The sequence below is a fragment of the Hylobates moloch genome, unplaced genomic scaffold (assembly GCF_009828535.3).
Source record: "Hylobates moloch isolate HMO894 unplaced genomic scaffold, HMol_V3 SCAFFOLD_2, whole genome shotgun sequence".
Taxonomy (NCBI): Eukaryota; Metazoa; Chordata; class Mammalia; order Primates; family Hylobatidae; genus Hylobates; species Hylobates moloch.
The window spans coordinates 60175746-60194515 of NW_026652277.1; the positions used below are offsets into that span (position 1 = coordinate 60175746).

At 34.4% G+C, this 18770-nt stretch overlaps 1 protein-coding gene across 1 annotated transcript in view; it reads left to right on the forward strand.

The window, feature by feature from the left end:
* Nucleotides 1–18770, forward strand: part of ADAMTS3 (ADAM metallopeptidase with thrombospondin type 1 motif 3) — a 284850-nt gene that overhangs the window by 141228 nt on the left and 124852 nt on the right. Inside the window, exon 4 of the mRNA XM_032150423.2 lies at nucleotides 2098–2254. Within this exon, the coding sequence (XP_032006314.1) occupies nucleotides 2098–2254 (157 nt within the window). The remainder of the gene's footprint in view (nucleotides 1–2097; nucleotides 2255–18770) is intronic.

An 18770-nucleotide genomic window follows, 5' to 3' on the forward strand; every position in this document is an offset into this window, starting at 1 on the left:
ATAGCAGTGAGTGTTGAAATTACTGGTAATAGGAGATAAAATAATATGACCGTAATATAGAAGATATTAAAGTTAAAATTGGAAAGCGTAAGGAAGATGTTGGAAATTATATTTGTAGAAGAGGTGAATCCCTTAACCAATAGGAACAACTCTGAATAGGGAATAATTAATTATGTAACTTTTGAAAAACACTGTGTATTTCATAGTACATGACTAAATATAAAGTAATTAGTCAGATAAAGAAAGAAACTCCAATTATTGGAGTATCTGGAAGATCAGCATTACTACTAAGTACCCACTAGCTCAATGCTCTTTTAAGTGAAAGCTAGAGGTTTGTTCCAGAGGGTATGGGCCAAGAATAGTAGAAGAGTTGTAGTAATGTTTTCTTGTGAGACACCGCCCCATAGGTTCCAGGGCTGTTTGTATGTGCACATCATAAAGGCAAGTATAGAAGTGGCATATGGAGATGGCATAGGCGGGCGGATCACGAGGTCAGGAGATTGAGACCATCCTGGCTAACACGGTGAAACCCCGTCTGTACTAAAAATACAAAAAATTAGCCGGGTGCGGTGGCGGGCGCCTGTAGTCCCAGCTACTGGGGAGGCTGAGGCAGGAGAATGGCGTGAACCCAGGAGGCGGAGCCTGCAGTGAACCAAGATCGCGCCACTGCACTCTGGCCTGGGCCAAAGAGCGAGACTCTGTCTCAAAAAAAACAAAAAACCAAAAAAATTCCCTGTGAGGCTTACAAAGGGAAAGAAGGGAAATACCATACCCAGGTGTAGAAGTCAGAACAGAAAGGAAAAGGACAGATTTGAGTGCGACAGAAAAGCTATAGTCCTAGGCATATTTGCTAAATATATATATATATTTATTTATATACATATATGAATATATATGTATTTATATTTGCTGAAAACATATGCTCTTTGGTAAAGGACACCTCCCTTTCATTTCTATGTTGCTTGATAGCATAATGGCAAAGACATCAACATAGTTTGAAGGAGTAAGAAACTCCTTCCTTGTCTGTGTTGCATGAGAGCCAGTGACCTCTTATGTGAAAATACAGAATAAGTTAAAAGTCTGAGAAAGAAATATGGCATCTCTAAATCTGATATATATTTTCAAAATAAGTACAGTTTCCACACTAACACAATATTTGTTCAAATTTTGTTTTCAAATAAATTTATATTTAAATTAATATTTCGTATTATTGTATGATGTTTAAAGTAGAAACACGAGCCACAACTACTTGACTATAATGTGGACTTGATGTTTAAGAAATATCACATTTTAGAAAAAACCATCATTTTTCTTCAGCTATAGTACTGGCCATAGCCCTGGTGTTCTCTGAATAATTAAAAGATGAAACAGAATCAGAAAACAATAAATAGAGAGATGGAAGGAATTGAAAGCAAGAATAGGCTTTTCAGTGTGAAAGGATGCAGTTTGAGGGGGATATATATATATATACTGTTAAAGTTATAATTTTAATCATAAAGTTAGATTAAGCTAGGACAAATATGAGTTAGTTCTTCAAATTAATAAACTTAAGAAATGTGGGATTTCCATAGAAGCTTAATGAGACTATTTTAAAGAAGTAACTTTGCATACTGAATGTAACATGGAACTCATTTCTCTCATGCCACCTTGTTTGGTGGGAAGATGTAAATAAGTAAAAACATATGTAACGTGTGGACAGCTGCTCCACAATGGGTTACTATGGGAAATTAGAGATTTTTTGAATTTATGTGTCCCATATGATTCTTACTAGATATAAAATACCAAGTAGAATATATAAATGCACTTATTTTGCAGTTTGATAAAATACATACATTGTATGATTTCCCTATTCTTATCCTATGTAAATTTTGTATTCTGTAATACCTTAATATGAATTTTTAATTTCTGTCATGTGAATTTTTACCTTATATGAATTATTGATAGTTAATAATAACTATTTTAAATTTATGGCCAAATGTGGAAAGAAAAAGCGTTAGTTTTCACAAGTCATATTCTTGACATTTAAAAAGATGTGCTTGTGAGCTGAAGATGATAGATATTTCTTTTTTAAATTAACACATTTTGTGCTTTCTCTAGGCTGGAATGATAAAAAGTGATAATGAAGAGTATTTCATTGAACCCTTGGAAAGAGGTAAACAGATGGAGGAAGAAAAAGGAAGGATTCATGTTGTCTACAAGAGATCAGCAGTAGAACAGTCTCCCATAGACATGTCCAAAGACTTCCACTACAGAGGTAGGCATCTTGACAAAGCTTAATAATGAAATATAATTTTAAGATATGATGAAAACAGCTCTCCCATCAAGTAAGAGAATGTGATTGCCATGTGCTCTTGTATAATGCGGAGGTAGCAAAAGAAGTTTACATTTATAAATCATGAAATTTGGCTTGGTTTTTAAAAAATGCATAGAGTATATGTAACAGATATTTATTCCAGTGTCTTATATATCCCTGATATGACTTCTTTTAATACCTTTATATTAAAACTATTGGTTCTCTAGCCTATGTTAAAATTTGAAAATCTTTGTGGTTTGTGCTTTATAGAAGTATTTTAATTATGAATTATCACTTATTTTAAACCTTTTAAAGGACATATACTGGCATGGCAAACAGTTGCTTTTTGTTTTAAGACCAGTGTGGTGGATATATTTGAAAATAATAATGCCACTTGTCTTTAAAATCTATTTTGCAAAACTTTTACTAGATGGAGGAGACAATGAATCAAATTCTTCTGTGGAATTTTATTTCAAATTAGGCTAGAACTGCTAAAGTCAAGTGAATTATGCTGCATCAAAGTTTTCTATTTTTGTTTGTTTAAATGAAACCTGAAGTAACTTACTATTAAGGAGATATGCTTATACATTGGATATAAAATTTCCTTTGGGGAGAAAAAGAAAATTTAGGAATCTATTTTTTTTAACCAAATCTCAAGAAGTCTGTTACATTTGCCAGGACAACTTTCTTAATTAAGAATAAGGAGTTTTCTCTTAGGGAAATGACACAGATATAAGTAAATATAAGTAATTTAGAAATAATTTGTCTTCTAGATTGCCCTTTGAGACTTGCTACCTAGTCATTAGTTTGATTTTCAGATGCTATTATCTTCCCCTAAAATTATTTATGAACAGAATAGTGCAATTTAAGATAACTTTAAAGTTAACACATCTTGAAAATTTTAAAGAAATTTCTCATTTGAAACAACAGGACTGTATTAATAAATACAGTATTATGAAATGTATGCCTAGCTTAGAGAGTCACTGTAGTGGCTTTGCAGTTAGACTTGGTGTGAGTAATAATAGCTCTGCACACCAAGTTGTTCTGTTACCTTAGATTAGTACTTAACCTCTCTGAGCCTCAGTTTTTTAATGAAAAAAGAAGTAATATATATTGCACAGTTGTAATAATATTAGATGTATATGCAAATTACTGAATGTAGTATTCAACAAAAATAAGTGCTTAATCAATACTAGCTGTTATTTAATTAACTGTTAATATTTAATATCTTTGCAGAAGATTTTCATGTTGAGTTTTGTTAAAGTTGAACCATTTCTTTAGTCATTGTTTGTCTTCATGACAAACATGTCTTCATCTTCTTACTAAGATATATCAAGTAGCAATCGTTATTTTGGGTAGGTGTTAAATTACAATACTCAATTTTCATATTCTAAAAATGTTATTCTAAATCAGAAGACTGGTTATGTTAAAGAAAAGATAGTAGGATAGAGTGCTTTTTCTTGGTTGTTCCATATTACTAATATATAAATCTTGGTTGTTCCATATTACTAATATCTAATAACCTCTTTCAAAGCAATGGTTAAATATTTTTTAGGAAAGCATAGGCCACATGCTATGGAATTGTATAGAAGAACTGGAAGCCAGATCAGTTACTGTGGTTGTCCTCCCATCAGCTCCGTCTGTCATAACTGTAGTTTCATCAAGCTGTACCCTATTACTACATTTCAATTCCTGAAGATATCTATTTCTATAAATATTAGCCCTAGTACTTTTCATTAGTCTGATACTTATAAGAAGAAGAGATTATTTTTTTCTTGAAGTAATAAAGTTACAAGAAATATTATGTTTAATACTTACTGTATTTTTAGATGATAGAATAGGGAAATTAACAGTCAGGGTATGTATATACAAAGGAATTGGAATTACAGAAATTTGGAACATTGCTTTAGAAAATTATTTAAAATGTCAATTTCAATGGCATCAACATACTCAGTTTAGATTGCAATTACAGTGGAAGTAGGCCACCAACTAGAATAATATATTTTGAGACAAGTTTCAATGGTCATGGATCAGAGCAAAAGGAGTTCCTTTGTCACCTCTCAATTACCTTAAAACTTGAATCAAAATTGAATCATTCAGTTCTCTTAAACTGTTCCATGATAAACATTAATATGAGCTTAATGATTTTCACCTTCTTATTTATGAAGTTCTGATTGAATTAAGTTGTGGATGATATGAATTTACCTCCTTCTGAGAATCTTGAATTGTAACCATATATGTTAGAAATGTAACTCTTTTGCCTAGGGGAACAAGTGATTCAGATTCAGAACTTTCAAATTCTTCCTTTAACTTCTTGGTAGCAAGACAGAGAGCCAAGTCTTCTCATAGATCAAATACCTTCCAACTGTAAATTAAGAATATATTTTTGTAATGTATTCCATTATTTTAAAATGTAAAATTGAAAAAAATTAGGTTTAGAAAGGTATATTGATTTATGAATGAAAACCAAAGCGCTATATAAAATAGTGCCTTTTCTGGATTAATTCAAGATTTTATTTTAGGAAACATATGAGGTCTTTCTTAATGAGTTATACAGGAAGAGGAATAAAATCCGTAAGCTAAGACTTACGTGGAGTGAAATGTGTTTGAGAACCATGGTCTCCATACATTTCTCTGACAGCAAGTCATCAGTAGGAGTTCTGATCATAAGCAAGACATTTCTGACCCTGCAGGATTTCATCAGTAAGGCCCATGTAATATTCTGCCCTATTTTGCTAGTTATCACAGTAATTGGCTGGCTACATTTCTTGATTTGGCAGTTTAGTTCCTCAGAACTGCCATTCATTTGAGTTCTGTAGTTTGTTGCAAGTGTTATACATTAAAATCTATTAGGACCTGAACTAGGTGATGGAGAGATAGAGCCAAATGGATAGAAATTGAAGTAAAACTGATGGAGTTTTGTGATGGGGTAGATGTTGGAGGGCGTGGGGAAAGAGAGAGAGATTGTTTAAGGAGGACTCAGAATTCCAATCTAGAAGACTAGAGAATTCTCTTTCCAGAATTCAGGTATATAAAATGAGAAACAGAAATAGACTTGATAAAGGAGGATGATAAGTTGGTCCAATTTAAGTAGATTAAGATAGATGATCTTTTAGAACACTGAGTTAAAAAAATGCATGGTGTCTTTTCATAATCATGTCTCAGAGGCAAAGTATGAATGGCCTTCTAAACATTTCTTGTGGTAGGGATGGGTAGAGATTAGCTTGAGAGTGAGGTAGAAGTTATTGGCTCGTCGATGGTTAGAATGCCCCTTCTTGCCTTCTACTCTCTCATTCTCAGGTGTATCACTGAGGATCTGAAGGTATACACTGCACAGAATTGGGAGCCTATGAAAGATACTTGCTATAGATAAGGAGGACTTTATGTCTCCAGAAAACAAGATTAAAACTAGAAACAAAACAAAAATTATGCTTCTCCCACACTCTGGAGCCCTAAGCTATTCTGCTTGACCAAATGAAAATATCTATTTCTATTTCCTGTCCCCTAATTCCTGTTCAGCTGAGTTTCTAACAAAAGTCACAGCTTTGAAACTGTTAAGATAATGTGTCATATGGTACGATTCAACAACACAAAAACAATCAATCAATCCCATATATAGTGGATTCTTCTTCCTTGACTTAATAGAAAAGTTGTATTGTTTTCACAATGTGAAACATATGAAGAGTTGTTTAAAAATATGTTTTTTTATTCAAAAATGCAGGGCTCTGCTTTAGAATTACCCTTTAAAGAATAAGATCTAAAGCAGTTTTACATTTGGCAATATAAATAATGGTGTCTTCTAGTGCAGAAGTGGCAAGTATTCATAACACATAGCACTGCCAGTTTCTAGCAAACGAATAGCATCCTTTTCATTAAACAAAAAACATAAACTTGGCATGCTTATGACAAAGAAACGTGTCTACTTCATCATGGTGGGCATATTTAATTTACTTCTTTTTCAGATTTAGGGGTATGGAAATGACATTTTGAAACTCTTTAATTTGGACAAAATTATATTTGAAACTCTAATTTGTAATAATATACTTAATAAAAATTAAAGGGTCATAAATTTCACCTCTACTATTAAATAAATCATTTGTCTAAACTCACGTAAAAAAATATACCCCTGCCTATCTCATAAGAATGTTTACTCTGTCATCATTAAGGACTTTGCTTTAGGCAGTCTACTTTTTTGGGGGAAGGTGGCTGAACTTGTATGACATCACTCAGCATTTTACATTTTTAATTTAATCCCTAGGCCCTAGGCTTCGCCCCTCAAATTACCCACTATTCATTCACCAGAAGCTTTGTGTTAAAGTAATTTTTGTAATTACATCCTACCAGTGGGAAACAAGGAATAGTAAGCCTTTATCTCCCAGCTTCCTTTCAGGATTTTCATTTTCCTGCATGAACCCAAGTGCTTGTGTTGCTGGTGTGGTTGTCATGGTGCTGTGAAGGCGTGTTTTTGTCCCAGGTGGGAAACATGTAGAAGTCAGAAATGATTTGGGAGTTGCTGCTGGTTGCCAGGGAATGAAACTATGAAACAAGAACTAGAAAAACGAAAAGATTATTTCTTATTTTATTGCTCCTAGGAACTTCCTAGGCCCAGAGCCCTTCCTTGAATCTGTAGACGTGTCAGTATATACTCTAACCTGCTGTATTTGGAAGTTCTCATGACCTATGCCCTGATCAAAGAGAATCATTGGTGGGCTTTGTAACCCACGCAAATATTGAACAATAGAAATTAATTTCAGCAGATTTTTTTTAGTAAATGAAGTATGGAACATAATATTACTAAATTACTAAGATATATCAAGTAGCAATCGTTATTTTGGGTAGGTGTTAAATTACAAATTTTTCACACCTGCATCATCTTATTTAGCAACCAATCATTTGTCAAGGCTATTACTATTGGATTCATGTGGAAATACTAATCATATTTATGGAATCTATTCTCTGGTTGGTTTTGTATGTTTCACAATTGGGGTATTTATAACAATTATTGACAAAATGAAGGCAATATGAAGATTGAATTATTACATAAAATAGGAAGCAGAGTGAAGATTAAAGAGCTTTCAGATGTGAAACATAAAGGGTAATACTTTTTTTTTTTTCATTAAATTGCCATACTGAGTTTCTTCTGTCTCTGTATGAATAGGTTCAATGAAAAGAGCTTATTTAGGAGATAGATAGACCAGGATTAAAGTGTTACAAATGTAACTCCATATTTTTTTTTCCAATAAAGAATTGAAGATATAAAGACACAAAATGTGTTGAGACTTCAGAGCTCAGGATTACTATTTAGTTCTTGATCTTGCATTAATGGAGAAAGAGAATTGGGACGTTTTAAATATGTTTGACTGACTGAACTGAAATGGAAGGCAGTAAACATACATCAGGGTAGAAAGCCAATTCAGATAATTTGGGCCAGATCTTGATTCTTAAATTAAGTAATTGCCTACTCAGAAAAAAGCTGTATCAATTACTGATTCATGAGGAAGCAGTTCATACCAGGAAAAAGCTTTGCTAGTATTTAAAATGTACTTGCTCTTTTTGAATATAAAACACACTCTATTATCAAAATGTAGTGTTTGCTTTCTCGCATGTCAACTGCTTTTGCTTAGGAGGGATAAACCCTTTTTTCAGAAAAATTCTGAGTACATTTTGACTCTGTTCATGCCAAGTGTGCCTCCTTAACCACATTTTATTTTATTTTTTTTTATTATACTTTAAGTTCTGGGTTACATGTGCAGAATGTGCAGTTTTTTACGTAAGTATACACGTGCCCTGGTGGTTTGTTACACCCATCAACCCATCACCTACATTAGGTATTTCTCCCAATGTTATCCCTCCCCTAGACCCCCACCCTCCAACAGGCCCCAGTGTGTGATGTTCCCCTCCCTGTGTCCATGTGTTCTCATTGTTCACGGTGTTTGGTTTTCTGGTCTTGTGATAGTTTGCTGAGAATGAGGGTTTCCAGCTTCATCCATATCCCTGCAAAGGGCATGAACTCATCCTTTTTTATGGCTGCATGGTATTCCATGTTAACCACATTTTAAAGCCTGTACTTCTTTTTTTTTTTTTTTTTTTCCAGGTACAATGATTTATAAACTTTAATGTTAGTAAGTGGGAAGCATTTGTGTTAGGAATCCAGACATTTCTGGATGGTTAATAATCTTTTGTTTCATCATTTTTATTTATAACTCAGGTGCTCAATATATTTTTAAAAGATAATTTTCTATAAATTAGATGTCATTTATTTTTCTGTCATTGTTTTATTTTCCTTGCTGGATCATCAAGCATTAACTTTAAACATAATATTTATTCATGAGAATCAATACTATCCTTGAACATGTTCATTTAGGATTTTGCAAATTGTGTATCTGTGTGTGTGCGTAAGTGTGAGTATGTGTGTGTGTGCACCTCCTACGTCTCTGTGGAGGATTCAGTTAGGTTATTCTCACTCCCCTCTGTCTTCAGAGGATCTTTTTCATATGAGTCTTCTACCGGGCATCTTCCTGATATATGGGGTAAAGGTTGATGGTGTCTGTTAAAGAAAAAGAAAACATGGGAAAAATAAATGTGGCTCTTAAATAATATTTTTATTTGAAAATTGTTTGAGTTTACATGAGTTTACTGTCAATTTAAATGTGAGAACTACACATAGCCTAAAACAAATGCTCCTTTAATGCATAATTTTGTAACAGGAGCTGAATACTTGCTTTTGTTTTTTCTAGATACTAGAAATTTTACTCTAATTTTCAACTGTAGCCTGTCTGGTCTAAATATCTAAATTTAAAAATTCTCAGTGGAATTTCTTGAATTTGGGACTATATACTGGAAGCATTTGTTTCAGGAATGATTGGAGCTATTTCCCTCAATAAGATTGTATAGAGATTATCATAAATAACCAACTATATACAGCATATTCCTGTCACTTTCAGCACCTTACTAAGTATCTGAAAAAAAATGTTTTACAAGTCTGAATGAAAAGAAGATTTTTCATCTTTCGGAACTACTGTAACCACTTATATGCCCCCACACTAACTTGTTCAGTGCTTTTGACCTGAGATATTTTTTATTTGAGAGCTCTGACTGATAATATCAAACATCTTATAGGACTGTCTTTAGTTCTAAGCATTTATCACCCATTTCCTGTGGAAGGCCTTGGTTCTCTCTAGTGTGCTTGACAAATTGCTATGTATACTTTTATTGTCAAGTCTCGGGGGTACTAAAATATTTTGCTCCCTAAGTTCAGTCCTCTGTATCAGCACTTTCGCAGGTTTTGTTTTTATGTTTTCAAGTTTTGTCAGGTTTCATTCCATGTGCTACATGGATAAAAGCCATGTCTAAGCCCAAAGGTCGTTGTCTCACCAAAAGGTGAAACAAATAATAAAAACAGATTTTCTTTAAGTCCCGTTCTATGATACTTGTACTAATGCAGTGTCCCTAAAGAGTCTTCTACTAATGGAAATTAGGGTATTAGAACCATTATTTTAATTTCATCATACCTAACCTTTGGATAATAGCATATAGGGAAAGCCAGTATGGGAAAGTATGAAGATATACATTGTCCTTCCTCATTTAGTATGCCTGGCCTTGGCTTCTGGGTCTCATGGGAAGCCCTCATGGACATCACTGCTATATACAGTAAATGGACCTTTCTAATTATGTTTAAAGAAGGTATTAAGTTCATCAGGCTGGGATATATTGTTTTTGTCTCCTTCAATATCCCTTTCTCTTTGATGACCCAACATTTGAAAAATCAGTAGAAGCGTTTGTGTGGTTCACCTTAGGTTGCTATCATCTAAGTTTTGCAGGGTGTCATTTCGTCACTCACCAGCACCCTTCCTCTTAAATACGTGGAAGCAGTGTTGTAAAATGCTGCCAGCTCAGACTTACACATATTATTAATGGGCATCTCTGAAATATATTGGGACTATTTTTATAGATTTGCAGTTTGAAACATAGAAATTGGACAAAATTATTATAATAATCACCTGGATTCTTATTGTGGAATAAAAACCCTACCTTCTTTGGATTTGTCACATTTCATGATTATGTGGCCCCCATTATATTGAGACTCAGGACCTGAATATTGCCCAGCCCACTTGCAGTGTACATAAAAGCCATCATTCATTCCCATTTCTTCCTTTCATTACCTAATGACAACTACACTAAAGCAACTAACTCAGATAGTCTGAATTAACTTCAAGTTTTATATTTCAGATAGGAATTAAGTAAATGGGAAGCCAAGAATTTATTATAAGTAGTAGAGACTACAAAATGAACAGTCGTTTTATTAATAAAAGGATTTCATTGTGGTACATATTAATTCTTTACAAATGTTCAAGGATAAAACAAAGAAAAAGAAACAGGAAAAAGTAGTTCAGTTATCTTACAATGTTGAATGCATTATATGTCTATTAAAATTTCTATATAAAATTATCCTATATTAACGGTAGTATGGGTTCCTTTGACTGGCCAAGTAGGCACTGCTGGGCTGGCTATCTTTTCTGCGTGGCATCTGCTAGCCCTGTTGATATTTACTGCCAGCTTGACTATAGTCTGTTCTCATTAGTACAGCAAACCACCCTGAGTTCTGGCTGGGACTGCTATTTTTCCAGCCTATATGATCCACTCACTCACGGCTTCTGGTATGGGACCCACATCGACACTGATTCAGCAGCCCTCTCTCACAGGCTCCCCAGGAGACTCAGACATTGCTGTTCTTGTTGCACAAGAATTGTGGGGAGTCACATCTTAGCCTGTGAACAGAGTGATGTCCTAGATGCCAATAAAGTGTTCTTCCAGAATCTCCAAAACAGAGTAGGAGAAAAGGCGTTGGCTATTACAGTTCCTTGATGATTTGCATATTTTAGCCTCTTTAATCCAAATTAAAGAACCTCTGCCTGGGCCTTGAATCTGTATGTGAAAATCCTGTATTTTAATCCTGTATGCTTAATCCTATCTCTCCCCATATGAGACTTGGCCTTGAAGGGAACTGGGAAGAAATTACAACCACTGTCTTCCCAGTTCTGTTTATTTCCCTCATCCAGAGGCAGCCTAAGACCAAAAGGGCTAGGCTTGTATTTTCCTTCCTCTAATTATATGCTTTTTCTTCACTAATCCAGACTAATGACTAAGACTTATGATAAACAGGACTTTCTCTATCCAAGAGGAAAACAAAACAAAAACAAATTTAAAAAGTTTGTGATATGGTCTCCAGGCCTACCATTAGTGTACTGTGTGAGAACTAAGTATTCAGAAAATCCTTTCTCTCCTAACACAACCTAGCTTACAAATCTGTTTTTTATAAATATTACTTGAATCCAGGAGCTGAATATTGAGTCTCTTTATATTTTTTTATATTGTGTTAAGAATGCTTAACATGAGATCTATCCTTTTTTAAAAGCATAATATTCCATGTATGTATATACCACATTTTCTTTATTCATCTATCAATGAACATTTAGGTTGTTTCCACATCTTGGATATTGTGAATAATGCTGAAGTGAACACCAGGGTGCAAATATTTCTTCAAGGTCCTGATTTCAGTTCTTTTGGATATATGCCCTGAAGTGAGATTTCTGGATCATATGGTAGTTCTATTTTTTAATATTCTCAGGAGCCTCAGCATACTTTATTTTCTCTAGGAACTGCACTATTTACATTCCCACCAACAGTGCAAGTGTTCCCTTTTCTCTACATATCCTCAATACTTATCTTTCTTACCACAGGCATTCTAACAGGTGTTATGTAATATCTCACTTCTGTTTTGATTGTTATTTCCCTGATCAGTGATGCTGAGTATCTTTTCATATGTCTGTTGGTCTGTTTTACATTGAAGAATTGTCTCTTCAAGTCCTTCACCCATTCTTTAATCAAGTTATTTTGTATGTGGTTTTTTTCTGTGTGTGTGTGTGTGTGTGTGTGTGTGTTTTGTTTGTTTGCTTGTTTTGCTACTGAGTTGAAGTAGTTCCTTAGATTTTTTTGGATATTATTCTCATATCAGATATATGGTTTGCAAATATTTTCTCCCGTTCTATAGGTTGCCTTTTCACCCTGTTAATTTTTCCTTCGCTGTGTAGAAGCTTTTTAGTTTGATGTAGTCCTATTTGTCTATTTTTGCTTTTGTTGCCTGTGCTTTTGGGGTCATAACTAACAAATCATTGTGAAGATCAGTATCATGAAGATTTTTTGCTTTCTCCTAGGAGTTTTATAGTTTCAGTTCTTACATTTAAGTCTTCAATCCATCTGGGGTTGATTTTTGTTTATGGTGTAAGATGAGGGTTCAATTACATTCTTTTGCATGTGTATATTCACTTTTTCCAATACCATTCATTGAGGAGACTCTCCTTTCCCCATTGTGTATTTTTGTGGAGGACCATTTGACCATATATGCGTGGATTTATTTCTGGGCTGTCTATTCTGTTCCATTAGTCTGTCTGTTTTTATGCCAGTACTATATTGATTTGGTCATGGTTGCTTGGTTATAGATTTTGAAGTCCCATAGTATGATGCTTCCAGCTTTGTTCTTTGTTGTAAAGATTATTTTGGCTACCAAGGGTCTTCTGTGGTTTCATAGGAATTTTATAATTGTTTTTTCTATGTCTATAAAAAATGCCACTGGAATCTTAATGGGGATTGCATAGAATCTGTAGATCATATTGGGTATTTTAAGCATTATGGACATTTTAACAATAACTTTTCCAATGCATGAACATGGGATGTCTTTCTATTTATTTGTTTCTTTTTTATTCTTGATGCAAGAATTCTAGTATGTAATATTCTCCATCACTTCCCTTTTCTCTCCATTGACTCAAAGCCTCCCAGCCATTTCTGAGGGCTGATTATTAAGTAGGTTATCTACACACAAAGTCAGGGAGAAATATTTTCCAAAATTTTCCCCATTGTGCAAGTTCTAATACTTATGTGGTCGACGTTGTTGTAGTTTCAAATTGTTATAGTTGCAGAAAACGTACGTGTTCAAGGGTTGTTGAAAGGACTCTTGTTAGGAGCTTTTTGTTTAAAAAAAATTTTTTATCTCCAAGTTGGGATGAGGAATGATAAAATGTCAAATGCAAAATAGCAAAAACTAGTGTTAAGAATAAAATTAATGTTAGAAAAAATAAATTTTTCTGCATAACTCAAGCACACTTTACCACATGATTTTTCACAAATATAGCTTTGACATCGTGAGTAACTAGGAGAACCTTGGAATTTTCAGTTTTCTGATGTCTGTATATCCAAATTTGGGATCTTAATGCGACTTGACTCATTTTTTTTTCTATCTAATATCTGTGGATATTGAGTTTTATCCCAAATTCCACAGAATTTTATGTGTGAGTAAAAAGGAATCAAATTTTCTTCATGAATATAGAAACATTATACTTTATTTCTGATACTGTTAAAACTGCTTAGGGTTATCTATGCACATCAGAGAGTAGATAGTATTAATGTGGTCACCATGAAGCCATATACTTACTTTTGCAGATTTTTCTAACTTTTTATCCAGAGATAGAAAAGTGACAGAAGTACCAGGTCCAGGCCTCACTCAGTACAAATAGAGAGATCATCTGTTTTAGTCTTCTTCAATTCTTGGCAAAAACAAAGGAAAAATTAAGACCAAACATGATGGCAGTTTCTTACTTTAGGTACCCAGTTCCAGTGACTAAAGCTTAAAGAATACGTTGACTGTGTTATACAACAGAGAAACTAATAAACAAATGAGGATGAGAAACCGTAAGTGCTCAGTGTTCAGTCCTTTGGGAATACCCCCTGGTATTTCCAGGTATAGGGACTAAAATATAAGACCTAGGTATAAGCAACTATTTCCGTAAATATATTTTGATTAATGTAAGAACACTTTGCATTGAGATGGGATCCTGCACATTTTCTGTTCAACCCCCTTTGGACACTCCCCCGACACTACCTCCCAGACATTAATGGACATTCCTATGAAAGATGTCTTATAGCCAAAGGAAGACAGTCCAACTGTGTTACATTTCTTAGAGTAAACTTCGCCAAGGATATTCTGTAAAAACAGATTCAGACATTTGAATCTGATCTCTTCAGCTAGTTTTGAGATTAGACCTTCATTCTGGGTCTTTATAATACTAAAGAAATAATGAATCTAAGCATGGACTTTTTTGACACAAGACTATCTAACATATATCTTTTTAATAATCTTTATTATTTCCTATATTACAGAAAGGAAAAAAGAGCTAACATGTTTCAGCTAATTCATGAGAAAACTAAAGCATTTATTAGAGATAAACTGGGTGTTTATATTTTATGCCTTCAAAAACTGTGAAGACAATATTAAATTACAAATGATAAATTTTGGATGAACACCTAGGGTATTCTTGATGCAAGATATGTTATTATTATCATTTATTTATCAGATGCTCTATATATGCTCTTTCATCAAATGGTATAGCATACTTCAGTAAAGATTGGTATTAAAACCAAATCATTGTGCAATTAGCATTATAGTGAATGATCTAGAAAATATATGTTGTGTGACTTTAGAGATAACAGTGAAGGCTCAAGTGTTTTAGGGACTTCATGTGAATATTCAAAGATGCTTGGGTTTTGATTTGAGATACAATGACTGGGAGAAAGGAGGCCATTCCTGAGGAAAGAAGACAAGGAAAGAAGACAAAGTTTAGAGAACTAACTAATAGTGATAGTATGGTGAAAATATTATTATCAATAACAATCACTGAAAGTAAAAAAGGCATATAGTGATATATTACCTTGATGCTGTTTTCATAATGACTAATTCAATGAGATCGATTCAGCGTCTTAGATATTATTGTTACGTAAATATTTCTTTTCTTTTAGTAGAGTTTATTTCAAGGGCTTACCATTAAATAGTTTTGTAACCTTGGTCAAGTCACTTAACCTATCAGTGCTTAAGATTCCTCATCTACAAGGCAGAGAAAATAACAATGCTTACTTCAAGTATTGTTCTTTGGATTAAATCTAATATTGACTTAAAGCAATTAGCTTTAGTTTCTTATACTTACTAAGCTGTCAATAAGTTAGCTCTGACTTTTTTTTTAAATCACAACTACATCTTTCCTTTGTGATGGTTTTATGATCTTATAAAGAATTATCAGCCATCTTTCTTTGAGCATGTGGTTTGTAGCATATTTTCTTTCTTTCTTTTTTTTTTTTTTTTGAGACGGAGTATCTCTCTGTTGCCCAGGCTGGAGTGCAGTGGCGCGATCTCAGCCCACTGCAACCTCTGTCCCCCAGGTTCAAGCGATTCTCCTACCTCAGCCTCCCAAGCAGCTGGGATTACAGGAGCCTGCCACCATGCCCGGCTAATTTTTGTATTTTTAGTAGAGACGGGGTTTCACTGTGTTGGCCAGGCTGGTCTTGAACTCCAGACCTCAGGTGATCCACCCACCTCAGCCTCCCAAAGTGCTGGGGTTACAGGTGTGAGCCACCGTGCCCAGCCTGTAGCATATTTTCACATAGCATCACTTACTGCTCAACCCTGGTGTCGTTCAGATGTTCTGTTTCATGTTTCTACTCCCAGCTTTTAGGAAACTGCTGTCCAATAGGATTTACGTGATGATGGAAGTGTTCTAAATTAGTGCTGTCCAGTATGGTAGCCACTGGTCATATGTAGCTATTGAGATGTGACTAGTGTAACTGATGAACTGAACTTTTATTTTTATTTAATTTTAATTCATTCAAATTTATATAGTTGCATATGACTAATGGCCCCTGTATTGGACAGTATATATATATATACACACACACCATGGTGCAAATCCTAGACCCACACTGTCCAATACATACATATATATATGTACATATATACATACATATATATGTATATATATACATACACACACATATATATGTATATATATGTGTCCTATATATATGTCCAATATAGATGTCCAATATATACATATATATGTCCAATACATATATATACACACACCATGTGTATATATATACATATATATACGCACACCATGTGTATATATATACGCACACCATGTGTATATATATACGCACACCATGTGTATATATATACGCACACCATGTGTATATATATACATATATATACGCACACCGTGTATATATATACATATATATACGCACACCGTGTGTATATATATACGCACACCGTGTGTATATATATTACATATATATACGCACACCGTGTGTGTATATATACATATATATACGCACACCGTGTGTATATATATACATATATATACGCACTGTATATATATACACATATATACACATATATATACATATATACACAAATATATATACATATATATACACAAATATATATATACATATATATACACAAATATATATATATATCTTCTTGACAGTTTTCTAAGTTCCTCCCAAAAACTTATTTCATTTGAGTCTCCCAAGAATTATATAAAATAGGTGGAATTACCCCAATTTTTCCTTTTTGTTCAACATTGCTTACTCAGGGGTCTAGCACAGTACCTAGCACAGGGTAGGTCTTCAATAAATATTGATTGAACAAATGAATGATGAGTGATTATGATACTCAGAAATGTTAAGAACCTTGCTGAGAAAAATAATTTTTTTTTTTTCAGAGAGAAGTCTTGTTCTATTGCCCAGGCTAGAGTATGGTGGCATAATCATAGCTCACTGCAACCTCAAATTCCTGGATTTAAGCAATCCTCTCACCTTAGCCTCCCCAGTAACTGGGACTACAGGTGTGCACCACCACACTCAGCTAATTTCTTTTACTTTTTTTGTAGAGATGAGGTCTCACTATGTTGCCCAGGCTGGTCTCAAACTCATGGTCTCAAGCAGTCCTCCCATCAAAGCCTCACAAAGTGCTCAGATTCTGATGGCTCACACCTGGCCAGAAAAATAACTTAAACATTTTCTCCACATTTTTAATTAGATAATAAAGTGAAAGTTTTGCAAGTACTTTTAAAACTAAACAGAAAAGCTCTCAACTAAAGTTTTTTGGGAAAGTGAAAAATGAAGTAGAACAACTAATGTGACATAGAAGAAGGCCTGTACTGTCAAAGATTCTCTGTAATTTGTAGATGAAAATTACAAGGAAGGTAATCTGAAATTGCACTTATCACTTTAGATGTCTGGTTGTCAAACCCAGACTGTGTAATGAAGTCCCTGGGCTATATTCTTTTTACTGTTCGAGGGTGGGGGTTGAATGGGACTCAGGAGTGGGATGCATAGCACAGAAGAGGTAGTTTAGGATGTAGAACTTGCTTACTTAGTCACTGGTGTCACACGTTTCTCTTTTGTTTTCATCTTATGAACTTTCATGAAGATGTGCATGAGTCTTCAAGATGATATAAGTGTCCTTTGTCTTCATAAATATCTGGTTGGAATTTGGGTCCTTTCATCCTTTGTAGATACTTTTATGTATGTATGTATGTATGTATTTTAGACCGAGTCTCGCTCTGTCACCCAGGCTGGAGTGCAGTGGCATGATCTCGGCTCACTGCAACCTCTGCTTCCCAGGTTCAAGCAATTCTCCTGTCTCAGCCTCCCAAGTAGCTGGGATTACAGGCATGCGTTACTATGCCCAGCTATTTTTTTTTTTGTATTTTTAGTAGAGATGGGGTTTCTCCATGTTGGCCAGGCTGGTCTTGAACCCCTGACCTCAGGTGATCCACCTGCCTCGGCCTGCCAAAGTGCTGGGATTGCAGAAGTGAGCCACCACGCTTGGCAGATACTTTTATTTTATCAACATTGTTACCACATTTCTCTGAAGAACATTTTTCATCTTGCACCCTTCATCTGTTATCCAGCTCCCCCTCAACAATGCTCTCATCCTCAGCAATTTATAGAAATAGTTTTCCACAGAGACCTAAAAATTTCAACAGATTGTTGTTCTCAGAACTTATTTTCCTGGTCCTCTTCATGATGACACTTCATAGGAGATTGTTTCTTTAAATTTTCTTTTGTCTCCTGATGCCCTCAGTGTAGGCTCCTTACCCCTTACTATCTTGGATTGGTTGTTTTGGGTCTCCTTCTTCTCCTGCAATGTAGTAGTGATTTTTTTTTTTTTTTTTTTTTTTTTACATTCAGTTCTATCCTACATAGTTTACAAGGGATGCTCTTTTTGTAGCTTCAGGTATGTTCACTGAATATCCGTGGTCTTCTCTAGTATAGGTTTTGTGATCAGAAAGACATGTCCTCAAATCAGAGCTCTGCAATTATGAGCTCTGTCACTTGCAGAACTTTAGGAAGCCTCTTTAGAGATCACTGTCGCATCTATAAAACTAAACTTCTGCGTGTCTCAAGATGCTGTTAATTATATGGTGCCCTACACAAGATGGGGAGTCAGCTCACAATTTCTATCCTGTTTTCCTCTCCCCTTTTCCTGTCTTACCACAGCCAAAACTATAGTTGATATACTTTTGATATACTTTTCTTTTTTTTTTTTTTTTTTTTTTTTTTTTTTGTGTGTGTGTGTGTG